The 27,019-nt window shown below is 42.8% G+C and overlaps 3 protein-coding genes and 1 long non-coding RNA gene across 5 annotated transcripts in view; 3 read left to right on the forward strand and 1 right to left on the reverse strand.

Moving 5' to 3' along the window:
* Positions 1 to 4,915, forward strand: part of gk5 (glycerol kinase 5) — a 9,731-nt gene extending 4,816 nt beyond the window's left edge. The window contains exons 10-16 of the mRNA XM_046876986.1: positions 957 to 1,083; positions 1,235 to 1,339; positions 1,638 to 1,732; positions 2,038 to 2,141; positions 2,543 to 2,602; positions 2,720 to 2,853; positions 3,681 to 4,915. Of these exons, the coding sequence (XP_046732942.1) occupies positions 957 to 1,083; positions 1,235 to 1,339; positions 1,638 to 1,732; positions 2,038 to 2,141; positions 2,543 to 2,602; positions 2,720 to 2,853; positions 3,681 to 3,856 (801 nt within the window). The 3' untranslated portion in view covers positions 3,857 to 4,915. The remainder of the gene's footprint in view (positions 1 to 956; positions 1,084 to 1,234; positions 1,340 to 1,637; positions 1,733 to 2,037; positions 2,142 to 2,542; positions 2,603 to 2,719; positions 2,854 to 3,680) is intronic.
* A 3,784-nt stretch (positions 4,916 to 8,699) lies between these two features.
* ppp1r7 (protein phosphatase 1, regulatory (inhibitor) subunit 7) lies at positions 8,700 to 17,941 on the forward strand. Of its 2 annotated transcripts, none has more exons than XM_046876977.1 (10): positions 8,700 to 8,837; positions 10,185 to 10,280; positions 10,381 to 10,436; positions 10,661 to 10,726; positions 10,818 to 10,948; positions 11,550 to 11,712; positions 12,589 to 12,705; positions 12,799 to 12,903; positions 14,544 to 14,630; positions 15,567 to 17,941. In XM_046876977.1, the coding sequence occupies exons 1-10, from the start codon at positions 8,798 to 8,800 to the stop codon at positions 15,741 to 15,743; spliced, it is 1,038 nt and encodes a 345-aa protein (XP_046732933.1). In that variant the 5' UTR covers positions 8,700 to 8,797; the 3' UTR covers positions 15,744 to 17,941. The 2 variants fall into 2 exon arrangements, with proteins under 2 accessions (XP_046732933.1, XP_046732934.1); XM_046876978.1 differs by lacking the exon at positions 8,700 to 8,837 and adding an exon at positions 9,854 to 10,080.
* A 2,131-nt stretch (positions 17,942 to 20,072) lies between these two features.
* On the reverse strand, positions 20,073 to 22,059 carry LOC124403445. The gene is made up of 3 exons (XR_006928895.1): positions 20,769 to 22,059; positions 20,304 to 20,543; positions 20,073 to 20,106 (listed from the first exon to the last, which is right to left on the reverse strand). It is a non-coding gene; the product is annotated as an uncharacterized LOC124403445 (long non-coding RNA).
* On the forward strand, positions 20,346 to 25,809 carry ubxn7 (UBX domain protein 7). The gene is made up of 11 exons (XM_046877196.1): positions 20,346 to 20,469; positions 22,066 to 22,219; positions 22,328 to 22,395; positions 22,730 to 22,795; positions 23,084 to 23,196; positions 23,579 to 23,725; positions 23,815 to 23,905; positions 24,050 to 24,177; positions 24,306 to 24,735; positions 25,171 to 25,250; positions 25,344 to 25,809. Exons 1-11 carry the CDS (start codon positions 20,364 to 20,366, stop codon positions 25,503 to 25,505), a joined length of 1,545 nt encoding a protein of 514 aa, XP_046733152.1. The 5' UTR covers positions 20,346 to 20,363; the 3' UTR covers positions 25,506 to 25,809.
* The last annotated feature ends 1,210 nt before the right edge of the window (positions 25,810 to 27,019 follow it).

Below are 27,019 nucleotides of genomic sequence, written 5' to 3' on the forward strand. Positions count from 1 at the left end.
TATAGTGTAGTTGTGTGTATTCATGTGTATTATAGTGTAGTTGTGTGTTATTGTGTATTAGTGTGTGTTATAGTGTAGTTGAGTGTATTACAGTGTATGAGTCTGTTAGTGTATTAGTGTGTATTATAGTGTAGTTGTGTGTATTACAGTGTATTAGTGTAGTTGTGTGTATTACAGTGTATTAGTGTAGTTGTGTGTATTACAGTGTATTAGTGTAGTTGTGTGTATTACAGTGTATGAGTGTGTTATAGTGTATTAGTGTGTGTTATAGTGTATTAGTGTAGTTGTGTGTATTCATGTGTATTATAGTGTAGTTGTGTGTTATTGTGTATTAGTGTGTGTTATAGTGTAGTTGAGTGTATTACAGTGTATGAGTCTGTTAGTGTATTAGTGTGTATTATAGTGTAGTTGTGTATTACAGTGTATTAGTGTAGTTGTGTGTATTACAGTGTATTAGTGTAGTTGTGTGTATTACAGTGTATGAGTGTGTTATAGTGTATTAGTGTGTATTATAGTGTAGTTGTGTGTATTAGTGTGTGTTATAGTGTATTAGTGTAGTTGTGTGTATTAGTGTGTGTTATAGTGTAGTTGAGTGTATTACAGTGTATGAGTCTGTTAGTGTATTAGTGTGTATTATAGTGTAGTTGTGTGTATTACAGTGTATTAGTGTAGTTGTGTGTATTACAGTGTATTAGTGTAGTTGTGTGTATTACAGTGTATGAGTGTGTTATAGTGTATTAGTGTGTGTTATAGTGTATTAGTGTGTTATAGTGTAGTTGAGTGTATTACAGTGTATTAGTGTGTTATAGTGTAGTTGAGTGTATTACAGTGTATTAGTGTAGTTGTGTGTATTACAGTGTATGAGTGTGTTATAGTGTATTAGTGTGTATTATAGTGTAGTTGTGTGTATTACAGTGTATGAGTGTGTAGTAATGAGGGTTATGTGCTGACTGTAGATGGCGGATCAGCAGGCGGCCATGTTTGGTGAGTGCTGCTTTGACACTGGTGATGTAAAGATCACCATGGGAACAGGAACTTTTATGGACATCAACACAGGGAACAAACCACACACCTCTGGAGCAGGTATATATACACACACACACACACACACACACACACACACACACACACACAGAAAAGTTAACTTTACCTGCTTTTAGCAACCTTGATATAGTCTAGTATATATGCTTTAATGTGTGTGTGTGTGTGTGTGTGTGTGTGTGTGTGTGTTTAGGACTGTATCCTCTGGTAGGCTGGAAGATCGGCTCTGAGGTTGTGTATCTTGCGGAAGGAAATGCTGCAGATACAGGAACCGCGATCAGATGGGCTCAGGAGATCGGTGAGTGACCACGTCACATCTCATGCGCTTATAAACAGCACGTCCCTGCAGAGCGTTCTCATTCACACTCACTCTGAAACCTCTGCTAATAATCTGAATTCTCTTCAAGATGCTGACACTTTGCTGAAGGTTCTGATGCCCATCATTCGGCCACTAGAAGTGTGTGAGACATAGTACCTGAATAATGGATCATCAGAACCTTCAGCAAAAAACACAGCACAGTAGTGCAGTAAATGTATCTGGAAGGTGCAGCTCATTAATGTGTGTGTGTGTGTGTGTGTGTGTGTGTGTGTTGCAGAACTGTTTACAGATGTAAAGGACACCTCAGCCATTGCCAGCAGTGTGCATGATTCGGACGGAGTGTGTTTCGTTCCTTCTTTCAGCGGTTTGCAGGTGTGTTACTGCTCGTGTGTGTGTGTGTGTGTGTGTTCACACAGTTCATGATCAGACAGTTTCAATATAAAACATGTTAAATTATTTATTATTTTCTTTCCTGCTTGCGATTCATTTCAGGCTTTTTATTGTAAGTCATGTTTGTGATTTTTCTCTTTTTTCATTATTATTATTTACACAATAAACACATTCATCTGTATACACACATAATTCTCTATAACACACCATCTCACATTGTGATTCTTATTGCATTGCTGTGTGTGTGTGTGTGTGTGTGTGTGTGTGTGTGTGTGTGTGTTTATCAGGCACCCTTAAATGACCCTAAAGCGTGTGCATCGTTCATGGGTCTGAAACCCTCCACCACCAAGAGTCACCTGGTCCGCGCTATTTTAGAGTCCATTGCCTTCAGGTCAGTCAGCCTGGTGTGGGTGTGGGTGTGTGTGTGTGTGTGTGTGTGTTCTTGGCTTATTCATTCTCATCTGTCTGTCATTATCTCTCATCACACCTTTATTAATCTCTGTCCATTTTTATATCCGTCTGTTTTCTCTCTCTTTATCTCCCCGTCTATCTACCCATCTGTCTACCCGTCTCTGTCTACCTGTCTGTGTCTGTTAGCCTTTGACTGTCTGTCATATATAAAAATGGACAGAGAGATTAAAGGTGTGATGAGAGAGATTTTGGCTACTAGCCTACAAGTCTGTCTTTTATTTGTCTTCATTCACTCGTCTGTCTGACAAATTAATAATGTGTGTGTGTGTGTGTGTGTGTGTGTGTGTGTGTGTGTGTGTGTGTGTGTGTGTGTGATGTCAGGAATAAGCAGCTGTTTGATGTGGTGCTTCGGGAAACTCAAATCCCCATCACTACAATCAGGTAACCCCGCCCCTTGTTTATGACTGTACTACAGGATCCTTAATAAAAAATAGGAATAAACACAATTCCCTGGACGCTGTAATAAATGTGTAATAACACACAGTGGTGTGTTTACAGGGCAGACGGAGGTGTGTGTATGAACGACTTCATCATGCAGTTAAGTGCAGACCTGCTGGAGTGTAAGATCTCACGGCCCACACACTTCGACATGTCGTGTCTCGGGGTGGCGTTCGTAGCCGGGCTGGGAGTCGGTGAGGAAACAAACATGATCACACGTCATCTAATAACAAGCTATAACACACTGATTCTGTTCCTCTGTGCATTATTGCTTATCATATACTACCTGCATCTACCAGCCTTAAGGGCTCATAAAGAATTCATAAGGGCTCATAAAGAATTCATAAGGGGTCATAAATAATTTATAAGGTATTATAAGGTGTCACAAGCATCCATAAGAATCATAAGGAGCCATTAGGTGACATATGGAGCTATAAAGATTTCATTGAGGTTTATTAAGGCTTGTAAGGAGTCAAAAAGAGCCGTAATCAGTCAAAAGGAGTCATAAGTCATACAGAGCCTGAAGGAAAATTGGAAAAAAAATGTCATAAGGAGTCATAAAGAGTCACGAGCAGTTATAAGGTGGAATAAGCAGTCATAAGGGGCTGTAAAAATTTTTATGAATCCTGAGTCACAAGGAGTCATATGGAGCCATAAAGATTAGGAAGAGTCATAAGGAGATCACAAGGAGTCATATGGAGTCATAAGAACTTTTTATGATTTTTTTTAAATATTATTTTCTTGTTACTATTAAAAATAAATAAATAAATTTGTTTTTATTTAATGCTAAACTTTTTTCCCCTGTATGTATGTGCACAAACCCATTACTAATTATTTAAATAATTTAGTTTTATTTTATTTTTACAAAGAAATTAAAGGTAATTCTTTAAAATGAATCAGTTATTAATCAACTTCCATGTAGTGAAAATGAAGTGTTTGCTCAGAGCCCTGTGTGTTTATAGAACACTGTTATTGATTTATTTGTGTGTGTGTGTGTGTGTGTGTGTGTTTGTTTCTGCAGGTTTCTGGAAGAGTAAAGAGGAGCTGAAGAAGCTGCAGATGACGGATCGTCTCTTCATTCCTCACCGTGTTAAAGGAGGTGGTGGAGGTGGTGGAGGTGGTGTGTATGATTCAGTCATGCAGAGCTGGGAACAGGCCCTGCAGCGCTCCATGCACTGGTACACACAGACGTCATGATGCACACACACACACACACACACACACACACACACACTGTCTCTGTGGCAGGATGGTCAGAGTTCAGTCGTGTTTTTCTCCCTGAAACTCTTTTATTACGTTTACAACCTGGCGTGGTGATGATGATGAAGATGATGAAGAAGAAAAAGAGCCATATTTTACTCTCCTGTGCCTTCAGTGTGACACACCGCTGCCGTATTACACTTTTATTCATGGTGTATGTTTTATAGCTTCGTTCAGCCGTGTTTTACTCCCTTACGCTTTTTTACTTTTCCCCAATAAATACTAACAATTTATTAGGTGTGTGAAGAAAGACATGATGCAGGTGAGATGGTGAGAAGATAAAATATTACAGTCAGAAGGTGATGAAGTGTGTAGAGTGGATCCTGATCCCTGTCATAAGGAGTTATTATAATTCATAAGGTGCCACAAGAAGCCATAAGGTATCGTAAGGTGTCATTAGAAGTGTCCCAAGATTCCACTTATGATGTACAAAAGATCTCATTTATAAAGCGCATTCCAGATACGGCTCATTTGCATGTAGCCACGCCCACTAAACTCCATAAAAGGTAAAGTACATGAACCGCAGGAGCACAAAATGAGCGATCAGGATAAAGTCAGAGAAACAGAAGTGGAGCTTAAAATGACTCGCTTTTATACTACTACTACTACTAATAATAATCTATAGCTCTCGAGTTACATTACTTACAAGTCACTACATTTCACATCTTAAATTCATTTCTCTTTTAAATATAAAATAAAGCTTTCTACTCAGAAGCAGACATTCATTTAATGTAATAAATCATTTTTATAAGGAGGCAGAATGTAAAAATCTGATTATATAAAACATTTATTTTTTCTTTTCTAACAAATTGAATTATAAAACTATATATTTGTATATATTTTTTCTCTGTTTAAAAACTCTTTAATGTGTAAATAATGAAGAATCACGTGTTGCCGTGTCGCATCTGTTCTTCACCGACGGCACAAATCTTCTCTTTTACTTAAAAAATAATCACCAGCTTTGAGGGAGTAATAAATACACATCTCTCAGATTCACTAATATTCTGATCTTTTATTATAATTTACTTATTTAAGTATTAAACCGGTGTTTAATTTTTTTAACGCCTTCACAGAACAAACTAATTAGCATAGCGCATCATAGCTAGCAATGAAACCGAGCGAACGCTGCCTGCGAAGTCGTTGGTTGGTGTCATAGGAAAGAATTAAGCCCCGCCCACAGTCAGTATAATACTCTTTTATTATTATAATTTTTTTTTTATTATTTTTTTTTTTTACAAAATGACGTTTTACACACCTGAACCTGTGGTTTTGTTCGTTGGTTTTGTCAGAGGATCACGTGCGCCTCACGTGTTTACACCCTACGCTGTTACCGTTAAACCCCTTGAAGTGACCTTGAGGTGTTGGACTTTTAAACTTCAAAGTTTATGGGTTCAAATCCCAGCACCACCACCACCATGCTTCTTTACCCTCAGCTGCTCAGGTGTGTGAATGAGATGTTTGGAAGACGTCGTTAGCAGCTAATAGAAACGTGTAGCGTCGGGTTTAGCGCTCGAGACACAGGAGCCTCTCAGTCACTGTGTGTGTTTTCACCTCATATTCACCCTGAAAACTGAATCAATACTCAACAGACTGAGACCAAATAAATACAAGATGTTGTGATTGAAACCAGGGAGCATCAGAGGAACGATGTTCTGATCATCACGCTGCAGTGTTGATTCTGAACTTCACTCTTTACAATCTTCATGTTTATTCATGGACATTTTGTGCTGCTGAATTTTTTCATTTCTTTCTTTTTTGTACATTTCGTTTTTTTTCCTCCGATTTGTTCAGTATTTAAAACTGAAACTGAGGCTTGAGAGCTGCTGACCTCTGACCCTGAAACATCTCCAGTTCAGGAGATTTAATACAGTAAACTCTTACTGTGTACAGAAATCACATTTTCTCAATGAAAACCTGTGGATGTGATTTTGGGTGGTTTATGAATAATAATAATAATAATAATAATAATAATAAATGCTCTGACTCTCACACTGATGATGATGATGATGATGATGAAGTTCTCAGACAGGAAGTGATTATTTTTTTATGTAGTGTTGAGGTTTGTGATAAGTGTTAAGTTGGATCGGATCAGAATCCTGTTTTTTGTGTAATCAGAACTGATCAGAGAACCGATGAAGGTCTCCATCTAGAAGTCTGATTCCATCTAATTAGAAAAAAGTTGGATAGTTTGAAGGAGGAAAAAAGGGGGCGTGGTTTAGACGGCGAGATGTTACTGAGTCGTGTGTGAGCCGTGTGTGTGTGTGTGTGTTTATGAACTCACTCTTAGAAGATGTAGCTCCTGTAAGTGTTCTCTGTTCCTCAGTGTTCCACACAGAACCCTCCGACTTTGTGGTAAAAGTTCAGAGAAGACACACGTCTGGTGTCTACGGTGTCCGTATACTTTTGAACATATAATGTATCTCAAAATCTCAGAGAAGCAAATTGTTTATTATAAATCATATGTCAGAGGATCAGAACCATTCATGATCTTCAAGGAACCTTACGAAGAACCTTTTAATCCCTGAGAGTGCACCAGCACCTGGAAACTGAAGGAGAAACTCCTGACAGGTTCTAGAAAAAATAATACGCAATAATTAGGAGTTCACACACACACACACACACACACACACACACACACACACTGTTGTTCATGCGTTCTTTGCATAATTAAAGGTTCTCAAGAAAGAAAAATGTTCTACTTCATGGAACTCTTGTGGATTATTCATGATGTTCTTCTTAAATTATCTGTTCATGAACTTGATTCATATCTCAGTACAATCTATTTCAAGGAACCCTTCCAGAACCTAAAGGTTCTTCTCTTATAAAAACAATTCAACAGGTTTGAGATAAAAACATGATCATGTTGGGTTCTGTATGTCTGAGGAGTTCTGTGTATCTCAGGAGGTTCTGTGTGTCTGTGATGGTTCTGTGTGTCTGTGAGGGTTCTGTGTGTCTGTAAGGGTTCTGTGTGTCTGTGGGGGTTCTGTTTGTCTGAGGGGGGTTCTGTGTGTCTGTGGAGGTTCTGTGTGTCTGTGGGGGTTCTGTGTATCTGATGGTTCTGTGTGTCTGTGAGGGTTCTGTGTGTCTGTGGGGTTCTGTGTGTCTGTGAGGGTTCTGTGTGTCTGTGGGGTTCTGTGTGTCTGTAAGGGTTCTGTGTGTCTGTGAGGGTTCTGTGTGTCTGAGGGGGGTTCTGTGTGTCTGTGGGGGTTCTGTGTGTCTGAGGGTTCTGTGTGTCTGTGGGGGTTCTGTGTGTCTGTGGGGGTTCTGTGTGTCTGTGGAGGTTCTGTGTGTCTGTGAGGAGCAGCTGAGCACTTCTGAGTTCTGCATGTTGTAGGAGAGTAGAAAGGGTGAGTTTGAGTGAAATCCTGAGCAGAACTGAGTGAAGGATTAAAGATGGATGTTCCCTGAATGCTCCTGTACATGGTGATGAATTTAAGACCACTTTATTCTGGAAATGTTCTGTTCCTGACCTTTATGTGACCTTCATACGACCTTTATGATCGATGTCCTAATCAAATGATTAAACTGCACTGTTTTATGTTTGTTTGTTTTTTTTACTCTGTGAACCCTAGTGATGTGTGTGTGTGTGTGTGTGATTTGAAGGGTCTGTGAATAAAATGAAATGAAATGCTGTTTGTGGTCCATCATTGTTTCTCAGATATGTTATGATTTATTTATAATTCATCAGTAATGTGATAGAAATATTTTTCATAAACTACACAAATGTCTCAGTTCTCATCACTGACTCCCTCTGTCTCATCCACGTTAACCCCAGACTTCTCACGGTCTTCTGCTCTGCTCATTGTGAGCTTCAGAAACGAGTCTACGTCTGTGTGTGTGAGAGACAGGAGATGATCCACCAGTGGATTGAAGAAGCTGCACAATGAGAAGAAACATGTTGATGTGCAGAAAAAACGAAGCAGTCAGAAAAATAAAACTACTGATGATGTCACCAAACAGATGAACATCTACTTTAATACAGTAACAAAGTGTTTGTACTTCATTACTTCCTCTTATGGGAGACACAAAAGAAGCATGTTTGGGGGAAAAGGTCAAATTATAAATTCAGTTATAAATAAATTACTGAATGTAAATCTGAGTTTTAGCAAAATAAAGTAAAATAGTAGCTCAGGTTTATTATCTTAACAGCTTTCGAGTAATTTGTTGAAACTGATTTATATGAAAGTATCTACTACAGGAATATGAGATTTGGCAAACAATAAAAGATTAATAAAAAATCACTCATCATATTTGCTTTTTTCTATATTATAGAAACCAAACAAAACATTTTGGTAGAAAAGAGAAATCCAAAATTATGTTAGTTTCTAAACTTAGAACATTCAATCCTGAATATTAGTGTTTGAGGAAAATCCACAAAAATATGAAGAGCAGATTCATTCGAGAAACACAAACAGATCAGTGAGTCTGAACTGAACATCTCAGAGTTTTAGCTGAATAACATACAGAATGTTTATATGAACTGTCCCTGGTTTTAATTACAATTATATTCTTTATTCTGATTAGTTTTAATTTTTTTATTATTTTGACTTTATTAGAAATATAATTTATTATATACATTTTAATTCTGACTTTTATTTGTATTACATTTTTATTCTTTATTCTAATTAGTTTTATTTATTCTGACTTACCAATTATTTTTATAAAAAAATTATTTTTATTCTGACTATTAATTTTTTTTTTCTTTTTTTTATTCTGACTTTATTAGTAATTTTTATTACATTTGTATTTTTATTCTATTAGTTCGGTATTACATGTGGAGTGAAGGTTGCTGGGCAGTGACGCGTTTCTACTGCAGAGAGCTGATTGGTCGCCGGAGCTGTCAATCATTAAGCCGTGGGTGGGTCGCGAGAGGGAAAGATGTCTGCTGTGTCTGTTAGCGAGCCTCAGGAGATGGAAGGTGAGCAGAAGCTGCTCCGCTCTCCGCCGCTCCTTCCACCGCGACTAGCGCTGATCCTCCTCATCACATCGCTTTTATCCGAAAATCCCGCTGATTTGTTTCATCCTTCGCACTGACACTTTCCACGCCATTCATTCGGCTAACTAGCATGCTAGCATTGTGTGTGATTGTTTACGTTGGAGAGACTGGGTAGCATTAGCTTAGCTTTCATTAGCCTGCGCATCATACGCTCGTTTTCTGGCAAGTCCCGCCTTCCTGTCGCGCGATTAGCTACAGTGACTGGAATCCCTCGGCTGCGATTGGCTGCCGTCTTATTGCGCTCTAATCAAAGGCGCTGATTCGATAATGAAACTGTTAAACCGCGCGTCACTACGATCTGCTGACCAATCCGAGGGTAGGAGGCGGGACTGATAGGAATACGGGTAGGCACAGAAAACAATTTGAAAGCTTTGAGGGTCCGGTTATTGATGAATCAGCATTATTATATTTATCAACTAGAAATAATGACTTTCAGTTTATTTAAGAATAAATAAAATATCATGACGATCGATTCAACTCATATAGCGAACCCTGGATGTCACACTAGCTAGCATGCTAATCTCCATGACCTGCACTATAGAGGGGAAATTGTGCAGTTTAGTTTTATAAAGAGATCCGACACTGAGATGAGCAGCAGCTCCAGAGAGGATCAAGTGCAGAAAACAGATTACATGTGCAGGACAGAAGTGATGACCAGGTTTAATTTACCTGAGCAGGTGAACCAGAGCACCAGTTTTCCTGCTTTCTGACACACACACACACACACACACACACTCACACTAATCACTGGTTCTGTTGTGGTAAAATCATCTTTTAAACAACATGATTTTAAAACGTTACAAGATGAAAAGTTTGTGATATTCGGGAATGAGTCGGTTCTTAGGCCGGATCATTTAGGTGAATCTTGTGAGCCGACTCGTATTTATGATCCATGTTTTAATGATTTATTTTATGGTGTGTAATGAAATGCAAAAAAAAAAAAAAAAAAAGTGAAACACTATCAGTTCGATCACAATTCAGGTTGTTGTGTAAATAGAATTAAAATAGTATATAAGTCGTTTCAGAGTTATTTGGGAATCGATTCTTTTTGGCGAGCCGAGCCAATTGATCCGAATCGGAGTTGCTGTCAGTGTATAGGTGTCCTGAGGAGTTTAGGGGTGTGTCCCGTGTTTCCTTGGCAACGTCAGGGTGAAGATTGTTGCAGGTATAATTTAATTTGGAGACAATTGTTAATGAGGGATGTAGTGTGATGTCCACACACACACACACCTTTACACTGTCCGTAACACAATATCTTCTGATGTTCAGTTGACAGGAGGGGCGAGTCGGAGGAGTCTGGAGACGACGAGACCAAGAGGAGGAGCGTCAATGGAGAAGTGGAAGACCTGCGAAAAGCTTCCTCAGGTGACACAAGGAACCGAATTTATTCTCTCCCTCCTCACACACACACACACACACACACATATATATATATATATACAAACACAATGCATTTTTTTTCCAGTTCCAGAGGAGATGCCTGTCGATATGGACACCATCACCCTGGACCCTAATGAGGAGGTGAGCAGACACGTGTCCTGTGGTGTTTCTTCTCCGTAGTGTCTCCAAACCTTTTCCTGAGCAAAGCGTGAGCCGATGATCTGATGATCCGTTTCTGCTGTTCGTGTGCTTCGAGCAGTAATTTATTAAAATGCTTCTGTAAATTACTCAGAGTTTTCTGCTCATGCTGAGTTCGACCCCAAAACAAAGCTGTGACACTATAAAACGATTCTTTATCTTCTCAGGATGTGGATCTGGTCCACTGTCGGATCGGGAAGATCGAGGGACTCGAGGTCTTGCAGAAAGCCAAGGTACAGTAATGATACAGTCACAAGCTCACGAGCCTGCAGGCTTCAGAAACTTCCCCGAGCTGGAATCAGAGCTGCTTGTTTTCCTTTTCAGACGCTTTCTCTCAGACAGAACCTGATTAAAAAGATCGAGAACCTGGAGAGCCTGGTGATGCTGAGGGAACTGGACCTGTACGACAACCAGATCCGCAAACTGGAGAACCTGCAGGCTTCAACCGAGCTCGAGTGAGTCACAAAGAGGAATCCACACACACACACACACACGCACACACACACACACACACACACACACACACACATGTAGAGCTGTGTACGAGTATACAAGATCTTATATAACAAACACACACACACACACACACACACACACACACACACACACACACGTAGAGCTGTGTACGAGTATACAAGATCTTATATAACAAACACACACACACACACACACACACACACACACACACACGTTCACCTGCATGATCCTGAACTCGGTGTTAATCCTGAACTCGGTGTTAATCCTCGACTGGGTGTTAATCCTGAACTCGGTGTTAATCCTCGACTGGGTGTTAATCCTGGACTCGGTGTTAATCCTGGACTCGGTGCTAATCCTGAACTCGGTGTTAATCCTCGACTGGGTGTTAATCCTGGACTCGGTGTTAATCCTGGACTCGGTGTTAATCCTGAACTCGGTGTTAATCCTCGACTGGGTGTTAATCCTGAACTCGGTGTTAATCCTGGACTCGGTGCTAATCCTGGACTCGGTGTTAATCCTCGACTCGGTGTTAATCCTCGACTCGGTGTTAATCCTCGACTCTGTTGAAATGTGTTGCAGGCAGCTGGACGTTTCGTTCAATCTGCTGAGGAAGATCGAGGGTTTGGAGCGTCTGACCAAGCTGAAGAAGCTCTTCCTGCTGCACAACAAGATCGCAAACATCTGCAACCTCGAACACCTCACCGGCCTTCACATGCTGGAGCTCGGGTCCAACCGCATCAGGGTGAGAGGAGCATTCCTACTGGATCACGTTTCAGCCAATCAGGAGTAGGGTTGCAACGGGGTGGAAGATTTCTGGTGAATTTCCAGAAACTTTCCATGGAAACTTTATCTGGGGAATTTTGGAAATATTGGAAGCTTACCAGGAATTTACAGGAATTTATGGGAATTATTCAGAAATTTTGGGAAATGAATAGAAACAGTATCATATACAAATATAAATATTTTATTTGGTCATGAAAAAATTATCCTGCAAGATTACATTTTTTAAATTAAATTTAAGTTTAATATTTAATATTATGCTCACCTGCAGGAGCTGTAAATTCCCAGTTTATTCAGATTAATTCCCGTAATTCCCATGTAAAGTTTCCAATCTTGTGCTGGTGCTGGTGGGGGTGCTGCTGGTGGAGGTGCTGGTGGAGGTGCTGGTGGGGGAGCTGGTGGAGGTGCTGGTGAAGGTGCTGGTGGGGGAGCTGGTGGAGGAGCTGGTGGAGGTGCTGGTGGAGGTGCTGGTGGAGGTGCTGGTGGTGGAGGTGCTGGTGGTGGAGGTGCTGGTGGAGGAGGTGCTGGTGGAGGTGCTGGTGGGGAGCTGGTGGAGGTGCTGGTGGAGGTGCTGGTGGGGAGCTGGTGGAGGTGCTGGTGGGGAGCTGGTGGAGGTGCTGGTGGGGAGCTGGTGGGGAGCTGGTGGAGGTGCTGGTGGGGGTGCTGGTGGGGGTGCTGGTGGGGAGCTGGTGGAGGTGCTGGTGGGGGAGCTGGTGGAGGTGCTGGTGGAGGTGCTGGTGCTGCACACTGATGACATCATCTCAGTGATCGGGTTAAAAACTTGATTGATTGACACAATCACATGCGCTCCTGAAGTTCCTGCGTTCCTCCATTGTAGATCATCGAGAACCTGGACACTCTCACTTCCCTGGACAGTTTGTTCCTCGGGACGAATAAGATCACTCAGCTGCAGAACCTGGATGGACTCCACAACCTGACGGTCCTCAGCATCCAGGTACATCCTTACGCTCCACATTTCAAGATGACTCTTCACAGGTACGTGTCTGACTCCGCCTCTTCTTCCTCTTCTTCCTTTTCCTGAACTCAGAGTAATCGTATCACCAAACTAGAGGGCCTGCAGAACCTGGTCAACCTGAAGGAGCTCTACCTGAGTCACAACGGCATCGAGGTCATCGAAGGACTCGAGAACAATGTAGGTCTAAATCAGCGGGAACGGTGGGATCGTTGGTAACGGTGGGATCGGTGGTAACGGTGGGATCGGTGGTAATGGTGTTAACAGTGGTAATGGTGGTAACGGTGGGATCGGTAGTAACGGTGGGATCGGGGGTAATGGTGGGATCGGGGGTAATGGTGGTAACAGTGGGATCGGTAGTAACGGTGGGATCGGGGGTAATGGTGGGATCGGGGTAATGGTGGTAACAGTGGGATCGGTAGTAACGTGGGATCGGGGTAATGGTGGTAACAGGGTTAGGGTTACAGTAATATGGGTGGTAACGGTGGGATTGGGGTAATTTTGGTAATGGTGGTAACAGTGGGATTGGTAGTAACGGTGGGATCGGGGTAATGGTGGTAACAGTGGGATCGGGATCCCACTGTGGGATCGGGGGTAATGGTGGTAACAGTGGGATCGGTAGTAACCGTGGGATCGGGGGTAATGGTGGTAATGGTGGGATTGGGGGTGATGGTGGTAACAGTGGGATCGGTAGTAACGGTGGTAATGGTGGGATTGGGGTGATGGTGGTAACAGTGGTAACAGTGGGATCGGTAGTAACGGTGGGATCGGGGTAATGGTGGTAACAGTGGTAACAGTGGGATCGGTAGTAACGGTGGGATCGGGGTAATGGTGGTAACAGTAGTAACAGTGGGATCGGTAGTAACGGTGGTAATGGTGGGATTGGGGGTGATGGTGGTAACAGTGGTAACAGTGGGATTGGTAGTAACGGTGGGATCGGGGGTAATGGTGGTAACAGTAGTAACAGTGGGATCGGTAGTTACGGTGGTAATGGTGGGATTGGGGTGATGGTGGTAACAGTGGTAACAGTGGGATCGGTAGTAACGTGGGATCGGGGTAATGGTGGTAACAGTAGTAACAGTGGGATCGGTAGTTACGGTGGTAATGGTGGGATTGGGGTGATGGTGGTAACAGTGGTATCGGGGTAATGGTGGTAACAGTGGTATCGGGGTAACGGTGGGATCGGGGTAATGGTGGTAACAGTAGTAACAGTGGGATCGGTAGTAACGGTGGTAATGGTGGGATTGGGGTGATGGTGGTAACAGTGGTAACAGTGGGATTGGTAGTAACGGTGGGATCGGGGGTAATGGTGGTAACAGTAGTAACAGTGGGATCGGTAGTTACGGTGGTAATGGTGGGATTGGGGTGATGGTGGTAACAGTGGTAACAGTGGGATCGGTAGTAACGTGGGATCGGGGTAATGGTGGTAACAGTAGTAACAGTGGGATCGGTAGTTACGGTGGTAATGGTGGGATTGGGGGTGATGGTGGTAACAGTGGTATCGGGGGTAATGGTGGTAACAGTGGTATCGGTAGTAATGGTGGGATCGGGGGTAATGGTGGTAACAGTGGTAACAGTGGGATCGGTAGTAACAGTGGTAATGGTGGGATTGGGGGTGATGGTGGTAACAGTGGTAACAGTGGGATCGGTGGGATCGGGGGTAATGGTGGTACTAGTGGTAACAGTGGGATCGGTAGTAACGGTGCTGTCGTGTGATTCGCTCATGAACTCTTACTATAATAAACTGTTTTTTTGTTAATGAAGTTTAGATGATGTTTATTTATTATCTGTTGTAATATTTGATTTGTCTTCTGTCCCAGAAAAAGCTGACGACTCTGGACATCGCAGCGAACAGGATAAAGAAGATCGAGAATATCAGTCACCTCACAGAGCTGCAGGAGTTCTGGGTTAGTGTCATGTTTCAGTCTCTGATCACATGGTACCAAATCCTGCTTTCAGTCTATACAGTCGTTCCTACAGTTCCAAGCGTAGTGTCAGTTTAGGTTCTTGGTCTATGGGCTGTAGGTTCATGAAAAGAAAAGAAAAACTATGAGCCTACTGCCAGGAACATCAAGAAGAACTTCTTGATGTGTTCCTGGCCGTAGGCTCATAGTTTTTCTTGATGTTCCTGGTTTCTGGACTGTAGGTCAACTGGATCTACTTGATGTTCCTGGTTGTAGGTCCTGGTTCTCAGTGATGTTCCTGGCTGTAGTTGCAGGTTCTACTTTATGTTTCTGTTACTGGTCTCCAGATGTCTGAAACTTTGAACTGTCTGAGATGAAAGATTATAAACACCTGAGCAGGTTGAAGTAAAATAATTAATCATCAGCCAATCAGAAACGATGTTCTGTCTTTTTTATTTGTTATTTATTTGCAAAAGTCAGGTCATGAACCCATCACTCCATTAACATCGTTCCTAATCTTGAAGTTCTCCTACTAAAATTCCTATGGTCAGCGTTCTTCAGCTGTGGTTCCCAGGTTTCAGATTCTCCTTCCTGGGCTGATCCTCTCTGATCAGGGTTCCTGTTAAAGTTCCCCCTAAAGTAACACTTTTTGGAGCTGATTTTAAAAGATGATGGTTCCTGGTTTACAGGTCTATAGATTCAAAGCAAAGGTTCCCGGGACTGAAGTTCTCTGGGTAAAACACTTGAGAGCGCTCTTTCTGGAATTTGGTTCCTGAGCTGATGTTTTTGAGTTGAAGGTCCTGGAGTAAAGTTCAGAATCACTTTCAGACCTGAGCTGATAATCAGTAAGACGCCATGTGCATGAAAACTGTCATAAACATTTCATTTTATTCTTTGTGTGTGTGTGTGTGTGTGTGTGTGTGTGTGTGTGTTTCCCAGATGAACAATAATCAGATAGAGAACTGGAGCGACCTGGACGAGCTGAAGAACGCTAAAGGTTTAGAGACGGTGTATTTGGAACACAACCCGCTGCAGAAAGACCCTCAGTACAGACGCAAGATCATGTTGGCACTGCCCAGCGTCCGGCAGATCGATGCCACCTTCATCCGCTTCTGACCTACACACACACACACACACACACACACACACACACACACTCCGCCTCCTTCCTGTTGTAAATCTTGGCTTTTCCTAAGCGTTAGCCAGATCAAACACAAACACATATCATGCTCATATGCAAACACCCTTTACTAACACACACACACACACACACACACACACACACACACACACAGACCATTCCTCCACTTCTCCATTTCCAAAGTTTCTTTCGCATTTGGTCAAATAAAACACACACTGTCAGATCATGTGAAGGAGTACCCTTTACACACACACACACACACACACACACACACACACAGCTATGCTAATGTTTGGTTTGAGAGGTTAGAAGGACAGGAAGTTGATGGTGATCAGTCATTTCACGCAACGTTTTAGTTTCATATCAGATCTGAAAACGAATCCAGAAAGTCCCTGATTATTATTATTATTATTATTATTAATGTGAAGATGGAGAGGAGTCAGGCCTGGACTTCTTGTGGGCAGAGTTTATTAAATAATCAGTCTAATAGATTCAGTGTTTAAATGCAGATTATTAATGAATTATAAACAATATTTATTTACTCAATCACATAATTGGCTCTCGGCCAATCCCATACCTCCTCTGTGACTCAGCCTCGGAGGCTCCGCCCACATCCACACTGACTGGCAGTTGGTAGACACTTTGTAGCGAATGTCGAAGTTTCAATACGCTCGTTCGGCAAAACTAAAAGAATAAACGATGTTTTATTTCCTCCTGGGATTTATTACTCTTCAGTTACAGAAAAAAGGCCACACCCACAAAAAGAGCGATTCTGAGTTAGCAGGATTTGCAGTCTGCTGCTGTTTCCGTCTCAAACACAGAACAGGAACGTTTCTCAGGAACTCTGTAGGAACACGCTCAGCTTCTCTTCTGCCATTTTTTATTGAATTCTGGAAGCTTTGATGCGTTTGATGTAAACATCAAAGCTGTTGGAACAGAAGGATGAATAATAATAATTATAATTAATAATCGATTTTCTGGGAGAGAAAAAATCACAGCGTTATTATTCTCAGTCATTTTTCGTTGGATGTCGGATAGAATTTTACCACGTAAACGTATAAAACATACGACGCCGTGTGCATGTCAAACACCCTAGAAGTGTTTTTTTTTTTTGTTGTGCGTTTAATTGCGTGTTTAAACACTATAGCTGCAGAACCGCATATACACAAACATTCAGTCTTCACTCCGGAATGAGTTCAGTCTCTGCTGCTGGTTATGTAAAATGAAGGCGATCGACGGGGGTTTGGTTTTACTCACTCTGAGGACGGCTGGGATTTTTACTGACACCGTTTTAAATCTACAATCAGTCAAAAAAAAACCCTGCGAATCAGATCATTTTGTGATGTCACAGTTTTTCGTTTTTTTCTTCAAATCAAACCACGCCCACTGATCATTTCAATCCAGCATGTTGACGTGTTTTTTATATATAGTGTTAGCATTAGCTTCCTAATCCACCCACATCTCACAAGACCAGCGTAATATTACTGTTGCCATGGTTACACTTCTCACGTCGTCCTCGTCAATTCTAATTGGAACAGGTTTTTTGTCACACATAACTAACGTTCGGTTTAATCATTACAGCTTTAAAACAGAGCGATAAAGACCGAGCAAAGCTGGAAACGAGGTGATGAGTACAACTAAAATCACGTGATTGTGTTTGGAGTTAGCCGCTCACTCAGACCCCGGGGAGCCAATCAGGAGCGACTACATCCCGTCATTACATATGATGATATTTAGCAATGCTGATTTTAGTACAAAAAAAATCACTAAACAACAAATTTGATCACGATGTTGGAAACATCTCTCACACTTCACCTGTGTTTACGTCACATCATCCTGTACCAGTGTCACGTCTACTTCAGTGGGGTCACGTGTGAATTAGAGGGGAAAAGTCCCTGATTGTAGCTTTAAAAGCGTGACGTCAACACGTGGAGATCCCAGACGTTGACGTGTAGAATGAAAGCTGAACACTGGAGATGTTTGAGGTCCAGACAGGACGATGGGAACAAAGTCATGAGTTTCAGCAGAACGCTGTGATAAAACCTCACTTTCCAATGGTCACGTGTTTGTGTGTTTATTTTAATATTATTATTTTTTATTCTGTTGCAAACTGCTCGAGTGACTGTGAAGATGAATGTAATATAAATACAATAAAGTTAATTTCAAAAATGTGTGAACAGACTTCAGTCATCTTTACTGAAATATCAAAAAAACTTCATCTAAAATATTCAATCAATAAAAAGTCAATTTAATAAATCGTATTTTATTACAACATAAAAAAATTGAATATTTTTTTTTACACATTTTTGTATTGTAGTGACCTCAAATCTGAGGAAGTAAAAATCATTAATTATTTAAATATTTATATTTTTACACTTTTATTTTTTATTTGATGAATCATGATTTATATTTTATAGTAAAAAGTTTAGCATAAAAATAATTATAACATATTACACAAGTGGGTAAATCAATTGTACACATTTTCTTTTTTATTAGGAGGATTAATTATTTTATGATTATTATGATGAGGAAGAAGAAGGAGGAGAAGGAGAGGAGGAAGACGTCTACAGAGACAGCAGGGAAAGGAGAAGTGGAGGAGAAGTGGAGGTTCAGGTTGGTACTTTAAATGTTGGTACTATGACGGGTAAAGGGAGAGAGGGAGCTGATATGATGGAGAGGAGAAAGGTAGAGATGCTGTGTGTTCAGGAGACCAAGTGGAAAGGGAGTAAGACCAGGAACATTGGAGGTGTTTAAACTGTTTTATCATGGTGTGGATGGAAAGAGAAATGGTGTAGGGGGGATTCTGAAGGAAGAGTACAGTAAGAGTGTAGTGGAGGTGAAGATAGTTTCTGATAGAGTGATGATCGTGAAGCTGGAAGATGAAGGAGTGAAGATAAATGTCATCAGTGTTTATGCTCCACAAATGGGTTGTGAGATGGAGAAGGAAAAGGACTATGTTCTATGTTTGAGATGCAACCTGAAGGAGATTGGAGTTTGTAAGGTGTTGGTGGTGGACAGTGTAGCTAGACAGCATCGGATGGTGGTCTGTAGGATGGTTTTGGAGGTGAAGAAGAAGAGAAGGAGAGTGAGGACTGAAAGAAGAATAAGATGGTGAAAACTGAAGGAGGAAGACTGTAGTGTGAGGTTCAGGGAAGAGGTCAGACAGGAGATCAGTGGTGGTGAAGAGGTGCTGGATGATTGGGCAACTACTGCAGGAGTGATGAGGGAGACAGATAGAAAAGTACTTGGTCTAACATCTGGAAATAAAAAGGAAGACAAAGAGATGTGGTGGTGGAATGAGGAAGTGCAGGAGAGCAGAAGGAGAAAGAGATTGGAGAAACAGATTTGGGATCGACAGAGTGATGGGAAAAGTAGGCAGGAGAACAAGGAGATGCAGCAGCAGGTAAAGAGGGATGTGGTGAAAGACCAGGAAAAGGAATATGAGGAGCTGGAGGAGAAGTTGGACACTAAGGAAGGAGAAAAGGATTTGTAGCGATTGGCCAGGCAGAGGAACCGAGCTGGGAAGGATGTGCTGCAAGTTAGAGCAATAAAGGATGGAGAGGGAAATGTATGCCGAGGAAGAGCACCACAGACACATTATTTGCTTTGAGGATGTTGATGGAGAAGTATAGAGAAGATTAGAAGGAGTTGCATTGTGTGTTTGTGGATTTAGAGAAAGCGTACGACAGGGTGGAGAGAGGAGTTGTGGTATTGTATGAGGAAGTCTGGTGTGTCAGAGAAGTATGTGAGGGTGGTGCAGGACATGTATGAGGACAGTGTGACAGCAGTGAAGTGTGCAGTAGGAACGACAGACTGGTTCAGGGTGAGGGTGGAACTACATCAAGGATCGGCCCTGAGCCCTTTCCTGTTTGCAGTGGTGATGGACAGGTTGAAGGACGAGGTCAGACAGAAGTCTCTGTGGACTTCTGTGATTGTGATTTGTGGTGAGAGTAGGGAGCAGGTGGAGAAGAGCCTGGAGAGGTGGAGGTACACGCTGAAGAGAAGGGGAATGAAAGTCGGTAGGAGTAAGACAGAGTACATGTGTGTGAATGAGAGGAAGGGCAGTGGAGGGGTGCAAAATGAGTTTATTAGAGGGACAGCACATGTAGGACATTTTGGAGACAAGGTGAGGGAGGTGAGATTGAGATGGTTTGGACATGTGCAGAGGAGGGACATGGGGTATATCAGTAGGAGAATGCTGAGGATGGAGACACCAGGAAGGAGAAAAAGAGGAAGACCAAGGAGGAGGTTTATGGATGTGGTGAGGGAAGACATGCAGGTAGTTGGTGTGAAAGAGGCATATGTAGAGGACAGAGGGGTATGGAGACGGATGAACCACTGTAGAAGAAGAAGAAGAAGAAGAAGAGGGTTATTATTATTATTATGATGAGGACGAAGATGATGATGATTATGATAGTGAATAAGAAGACGAAGATTATGATGGTGGTAATGATGATGAAGAAGAAGATTATGATGGTGGTAATGATGATGAAGAAGAAGATTATGATGATGATGATTTGGCCTGACTACATTACCCTGAGCTCTGAGGCGGTGACGCGCCTGCTCCCGCGCGCTCCCGTTGGTCAATAGTGCGCATGCGCAGTGGTGTTGTTGTTGACAGTGGCGGCAAGATGGCGGCTCTCGGAGATGCTTCAGGCCCGGGGCTGAACGGGTTAATTCAGCAATTCACTGCCATTACTGGTAAATATGTGGATTATTTCTGGACAGTCGGGGGGTTGTGGGTTTATACATCTCCCACCGGCGGAGGCAAAGAGCTGTGTCCGGGGGGAGAAACAGAGGGAAGAGTTTGAGGAGAAGCTGGAGGTGCATCAGTGTGTGTGTATGTGTGTGTTTCTACACCTGAGTGCTCAGAGAAGAAGCTGGGGTTTATAATCCACTCTATAGTGAGCAGGATGAAACCATAAAGACCCCGATGAGGAGGAGGAGAAGGAGTAGAGAGAGCGGTAGAGATGGAGGGAATGAGCCCGGGGCAGACTCACGCTCAGGGGAAGTGAAGTTCAGCGCCTCTGTGAGGTCAACAAAATCCTCCTGCTGCTCCTCCACACGGCCTCCTGAACCCTCTCTTTTCTTCTCCTACAGCTTTTAGAACAATCACAAGTGATCTGATAATCCTTCTACAGACTGTCCATGTGCACACGAGAAACTTATTCAGTCTGCAGGGGATTTATTGGAGCTCAGTAGAGCGGAAGGAACAACATGGCGGCTCAGGAACCTCCGCATATTCACTCCGAACCTCCTCATCATCCTCATCATCATCATCATCCTCATCATCATCTACTGATTTCACCTTTAAACTCTGTTCAACTCTGCGCTCCTGCACGTGACCGTGTGTTCGGGGAGTTCAGGCTCAATTTACGCCCAAAACACGATGTTTTAACAACAACTTTCACTTTTATTGCTTTAGAATCGGGTTTTTTTCTCTCTTCAGACTCGCTTCTTTAAAACAGAGCGAGATCCGCTGGGCGCGTGTGCGCATGCGTGGAGTCAGTGGGCGGGGCCTGCTCCTGTACTATAAAATCACAGGGGGAGCAGTTGATCGTATTTATTTGATATTTGTGTGTTTATTAGTGTTTAATTAGTGTGAGGGGGGAAAGTGTTTACAAAATACACTCCAAATCCAGGATTTAATCCTTCTGCAGTTTTCAATGTTTCTCTTTCACACTTTCTGAGATGTACAAACTTCACATGTCCAGTTTCTCCCATTACAACTTCACGTCAGGTTCTTCACATCTGCGTGATCCCTCCTTAAATCAGCTCTGGATCACATGACGATTCCTGGGAATGTTTTCAGCCGTTGCTTTTGGTCTCGTCCCGGCTCTGTGGGTTTCTGGAACCCGTGTTGATCCTGAACCTCGTCATGATCCGTTTGAGGTTCTGCACATGGTCACGTCTCAGCTGATTGGGGTTTTAACACTTCAGTGTGAGAAGTGTGTGTGTGGTTTATTCGTGAATCGTTTGGGTTTTGAATGAGATGTGAGTCTGTTGAAGGAGACAGTGATGATCGAGTCCTGTGCTTAATCTTTATTATTATTATTATTATTATTATTATTATTATTATGTGAAATGCTGCAAATTTCATCCATCAGTTTCCACTGAAGAAACCACTCGAGTTCCAGTACATTGTTTTTGTGCAGCTCTGAGTATCAGGGGTCTGGTTTTTAATTCTACACTGATGCACAACAGCTGCTAATTTATTAAAAATGGTATTTTATTTTGTGTGTGTTTTTAAATAATAATGATTTAATCCTAACACTCACATCTACACCTGGTGGTCAGGAGCCACAGAGAGCGTGGGGAGACACATGCTGGAGGCGTGTAATAACAACCTGGAGATGGCCGTCACCATGTTTCTGGACGGTGGAGGAGTACCGGAGGAGCCGAGTACCAGTTCCAGTTCAGCTGCAGCTTCTGGAAGCAGATGTCTTTCAGAGTGAGCTTCATTTCACTTTATTGACTCCACTGAGGAGCTCCATCACATCCTCAGAGCCTCGCAACATCACAGCGCACTCACAGATGTTGTGTTTTTAAATCCTGACAGAGATGAAGTCCGAGCGCCGATCCCTCAGAAGCAGGAGATCCTGGTGGAGCCCGAGCCTCTTTTTGGAGGTGATTATTATTTAACATTTTTTTTTTTTTTTTAAAGTGAGCTTTGTTTTAAAAGTAGCAGATTTTAAAGTAAATTAATTTTTTATTATTTAATTTATTGAAAGTTATTAAATAAGTAATAAATAATAAAATTAAAGCATCACACTGAATTAATATTATTTATTTATAAATTTTTTACTGTTATTTGATTACTTTTTTATTTAAAATTCATCTTTATTTAATCATATCATGTGTTTAATAATGATTAAAATCACTTTATATAAACAGGCAGAACTTGTAGCTTGTACACCTGAAAATCTGACTTTTTTTTATCGTTTGTTTGCCTGTGTGTCAGTACCGAAGAGGCGGAGACCGGCTCGGTCCATCTTCGACGGGTTTCGGGATTTCCAGACAGAAACCAGTAAGTTCCCAGACATTTTTTGTGTTGTTTTTACACTCCAGGCCACGCCTGCTCCTGGGGGCTTATAAACCAAGGTTTCTGTGAAGTTTTTGACGTCAGGTTTATTCGCGTGGAAACTTCTGATATGTTTATATTATTTTCTGTTATATTACTGTCTCATGTGCAGAAACAGCACTTTACACCGTAACTACTTCTGTACAGGAGAAAAACAATCGTGTGTGTGTGTGTGTGTGTGTGTGTGTGTGTGTGTGTGTGTGTGTGTGTGTGTGTGTGTGTTTGATGGTCCAGTCAGACAGGAGCAGGAGCTGAGGAACGGAGGAGCGATGGATAAAAAGCTGAGCACTCTGGCTGATCTGTTCAGACCCCCGATAGAGCTCATGCATAAAGGCAGCTTCGAGACAGTGAGGAAACACACACACTCACACACACATCTACACACACATACACACACACATATGTACACACAGTGGCACACACACACATATACACACACACACACATATATATATATATATATATACACACACATCGTATACACACACACACATCATATATACACACACGTATACACAGACTATCAGAAGATGGCATTTACTGATATATACATTCTCACACACACACACACACACACACACACACACACACACACAAATAATCCACAAGTAGATATGTATGAAAGTAAATAAAAAAGGATGGAAACAGAAGTAGTTTTGTGTGTGTGTGTGTGTGTGTGTGTGTGTGTGTGTGTGTGTGTATATTTTGTTCCCCCCCTACCCCCCACAGGCGAAAAACTGCGGTCAGATGGAGAACAAGTGGCTGATGATAAACATCCAGAACGTTCAGGATTTCTCGTGTCAGTGTTTAAACAGAGATGTGTGGAGTAACGAAGCAGTGAAGGCCATCATCAGAGAGCACTTCATCTTCTGGCAGGTGCTGAGGAACACCTGAGGAACAGCACACTGTAAATGGCTGTAAATGCAGGGTGGTGGGTTTATACTCGTTTGTGTGTTTGTGTAAAGGTTTACCACGACAGTGAGGAGGGGCAGCGCTACATCCAGTTCTACAAACTCAACAAATTCCCTTACATCTCCATCCTGGACCCACGGACAGGTGACACACAGGGGGTGGGGACAGGGGGTGGGGACAGGGGGTGGGGTCAGGGGATGGGGTCAGTGGGTGGTATTGAAAAGAGGTTTTTGTAAAGGAGATGGAAATAAAACTGGATGATTTGAGATGATGTTTTGTAATAAACAGGGCAGAAGATGGTGGAATGGAATCAGCTGGATGTTTCCTCGTTCCTGGATCAGGTGACGGGGTTTTTAACGGAACATGGACAGTTAGACGGATTGTCCAATCAACCTCCAGCTAAACGCGCTCGCTCTGTACGTGTGTGTGTTTGGTCTATTATTCAGCATTATTGTATTACGACTCAGCACTTTAATGTATACATGTGTGGAATGGAAGTGTGTGGAGAGTTGGAGATGTGATGTGTCTCTGATGTTCTTCTTAGGAGAGTTTGATTGACGCGAGTGAGGACAGTCAGCTGGAGGCGGCAATCCGAGCTTCTCTACAGGAAACGCACTACGACTCGAGGCAGGAGAAAGCAGAGTCGGAAAACGACTCAGACGCAGAGGCCTTCTCCGACAGCGAGGGCATGATCTCAGTGGACGGATCAGACACAGAGGGAGGATGGAAAGACTCTGTAGACGGAAGCACGTCTTCAGAACAGGCCCAACCCACTTCGTCCAATAGCCCCGCCCAGAACAGGAAGTCTCCGCACAAAGAGTCCAACCACAGAAAAGAAGAAAGCAAGAAAAACCACATGGAGCCGCCTCCTCCGAGACCGAGTCACAAACCTGCAGAGTCGCAACAACAACCGCGTCATAACGACCAAAGTCACAAAATCACAGCATCTCAAAGCACACAGCCTGAAGACAACGGTATATACATACACACGCACACACACACACACACACACACACACACACACACACACACACAGCCTGCTGCTGCTGCTTTATAAACACAAAATGATAAATCATTCACATCTGTTTAAATAGAAAAATCATTACTGCAATACATCAAAATCACCACTAGGGGGTGATGATCACATCAGTAATATACAAACTCTTTCTTCTCTTCTCTTCTCTTCTCATGCATTCTCTTCTGCTTTTCATCAGCTTTCCTCCACCTGTCAATCATCATCTCCTCTTTCAACCTGTCCTTCATTCTTCTTTCCACCCTTCTCCTTTTCTGTGTTCTTCTTTTACCCCTTTCCACTCTGTATCTTCTCTTCCCCATTTTTTTTCTTCTTCTTTAAAGTCTTTGTAGCCACGCCCACTGTGTTTTGATTGGCCTGTTTTGGTTGTTTCAAGGGCCGAAGGCTCGTCTAATGCTAAGATACCCAGACGGTCGGCGGGAACAGATAGCACTGTCTGCTAATGCTAAGCTCATGGTACGTAAGATCTAAAGAATGTTGTACTTTTTTTGTGCATGTTGTGTGTAACATGTTACTGTACGTTGATGATGATGATGATGATGTTTGCAGGCTCTGGTGAGACACGTTCAGTCGAACGGATATCCAAACGAACGCTTTGAACTCGTCACCAACTTCCCGCGACGGAAACTGGCTCATTTGGACTATGACATCACGCTGCAGGAGGCGGGGCTTTGCCCTCAGGAGACTGTGTTTGTGCAGGAGAGGAACTAAACTCCGCCCCCTCTCTGTTTTTGTTTTGTTTTTTCATACTCGTCCCACATACGTCGTTCTCCACGGAGCCGAAGAGGACCACGCCTTCCCCTCGGACCACAACCTCCATATTTATTTGTGAACATCTCGGCGCATCTCTGCTTCTTCCGGGTCGGCTTTCGTTTTTTCCAGAACAACAATCATGGAATCATTTGAGACGAGGATTTGGTTCGGGTTCAAGTGATCGGCTTCGAAACAGATTACCAGCCTGAAAGAGAACAGAGAGTTTGTTTCTGAGGGTTTAAATAAAAGACTGTTTATGGCATGTCCTCGTCCCCTCGTCCACGTCCCCTCGTCCACGTCCCCTCGTCCCGTCCACTTCCCCTCATCCGCTTCCCCTCGTCCCGTCCACTTCCCGTCCACTTCCCCTCGTCCTGTCCACTTCCCGTCCACTTCCCCTCGTCCAGTCCACTTCCCCTCGTCCAGTCCACTTCCCCTTGTCCAGTCCACTTCCCGTCCACTTCCCCTCGTCCCGTCCACTTCCGTCCGCTTCCCTCGTCCAGTCCGCTTCCCTCGTCCAGTCCACTTCCGTCCACTTCCTCGTCCAGTCCACTTCCGTCCACTTCCTCGCCCAGTCCACTTCCGTCCACTTCCCTCGTCCGTCCACTTCCGTCCGCTTCCTCGTCCAGTCCACTTCCCTCGTCCAGTCCAACTCCCCGTCCACTTTCCCTCGTCCAGTCCACTTCCCGTCCACTTCCCCTCGTCCAGTCCACTTCCCGTCCACTTCCCCTTGTCCAGTCCACTTCCCCTCGTCCAGTCCACTTCCTGTCCACTTTCCCTTGTCCAGTCCGCTTCCCCTCGTTCAGTCCACTTCCCATCCACTTCCCCTCGTCCAGTCCACTTCTGCTTGGTTTAGTCTCCTCAGTCCACTTCCCCTCATAGTCTTATTATATGCTCAAGGGAGTTTCAGCAAAAAAAGTAAAGTGTGAGCAATAAAAAGTGCCACAGTGATCCTTCAAAACATTTTATTACTCCAAATTCTTCCTGTGTTCATCAAAACGTGTAAAACGTTCTCTTTTCGCTAGTTATGTAATTAACATGCTAGCGAGTGAGCGCTGGTTCCCCGCTGAAGCTGAGGTGTGAAGGAATCACTTTTTGTACATACTTAAAAAAAAAAAAAAAAAGTGAAAAAAAAAAATCCACAGTAAAAGAATTGGGGCGGGGGAGTGGGCAGAGACACGTGTCCTCACGACTCTCGAAGCTCAGCGACGGGTTTCTTCAGTGGAATCGTTTAAACCAGGCGATGGAGTGGGACGTTACATTTATAGTGAAATTTCTGTCTCTTTTTTTATATGCTGCATCATTTCCACAAAAAATGTTGATTCTCAAATATAATCGTGAAAAACAAAATGTGTGTGTATGTCTGTGTATGTGTGTGTGGCTGGTTGTGTGTGTGTGTTGTGTGTGTGTGTTGATTGTGTGTGTGTGTGTGTGTGTATGTTATGGCGGTGTGTTGTGTGTGTGTGTGTGTGTGT

The sequence above is a fragment of the Silurus meridionalis genome, chromosome 20, assembly GCF_014805685.1.
Source record: "Silurus meridionalis isolate SWU-2019-XX chromosome 20, ASM1480568v1, whole genome shotgun sequence".
In the NCBI taxonomy this organism is placed as follows: Eukaryota; Metazoa; Chordata; class Actinopteri; order Siluriformes; family Siluridae; genus Silurus; species Silurus meridionalis.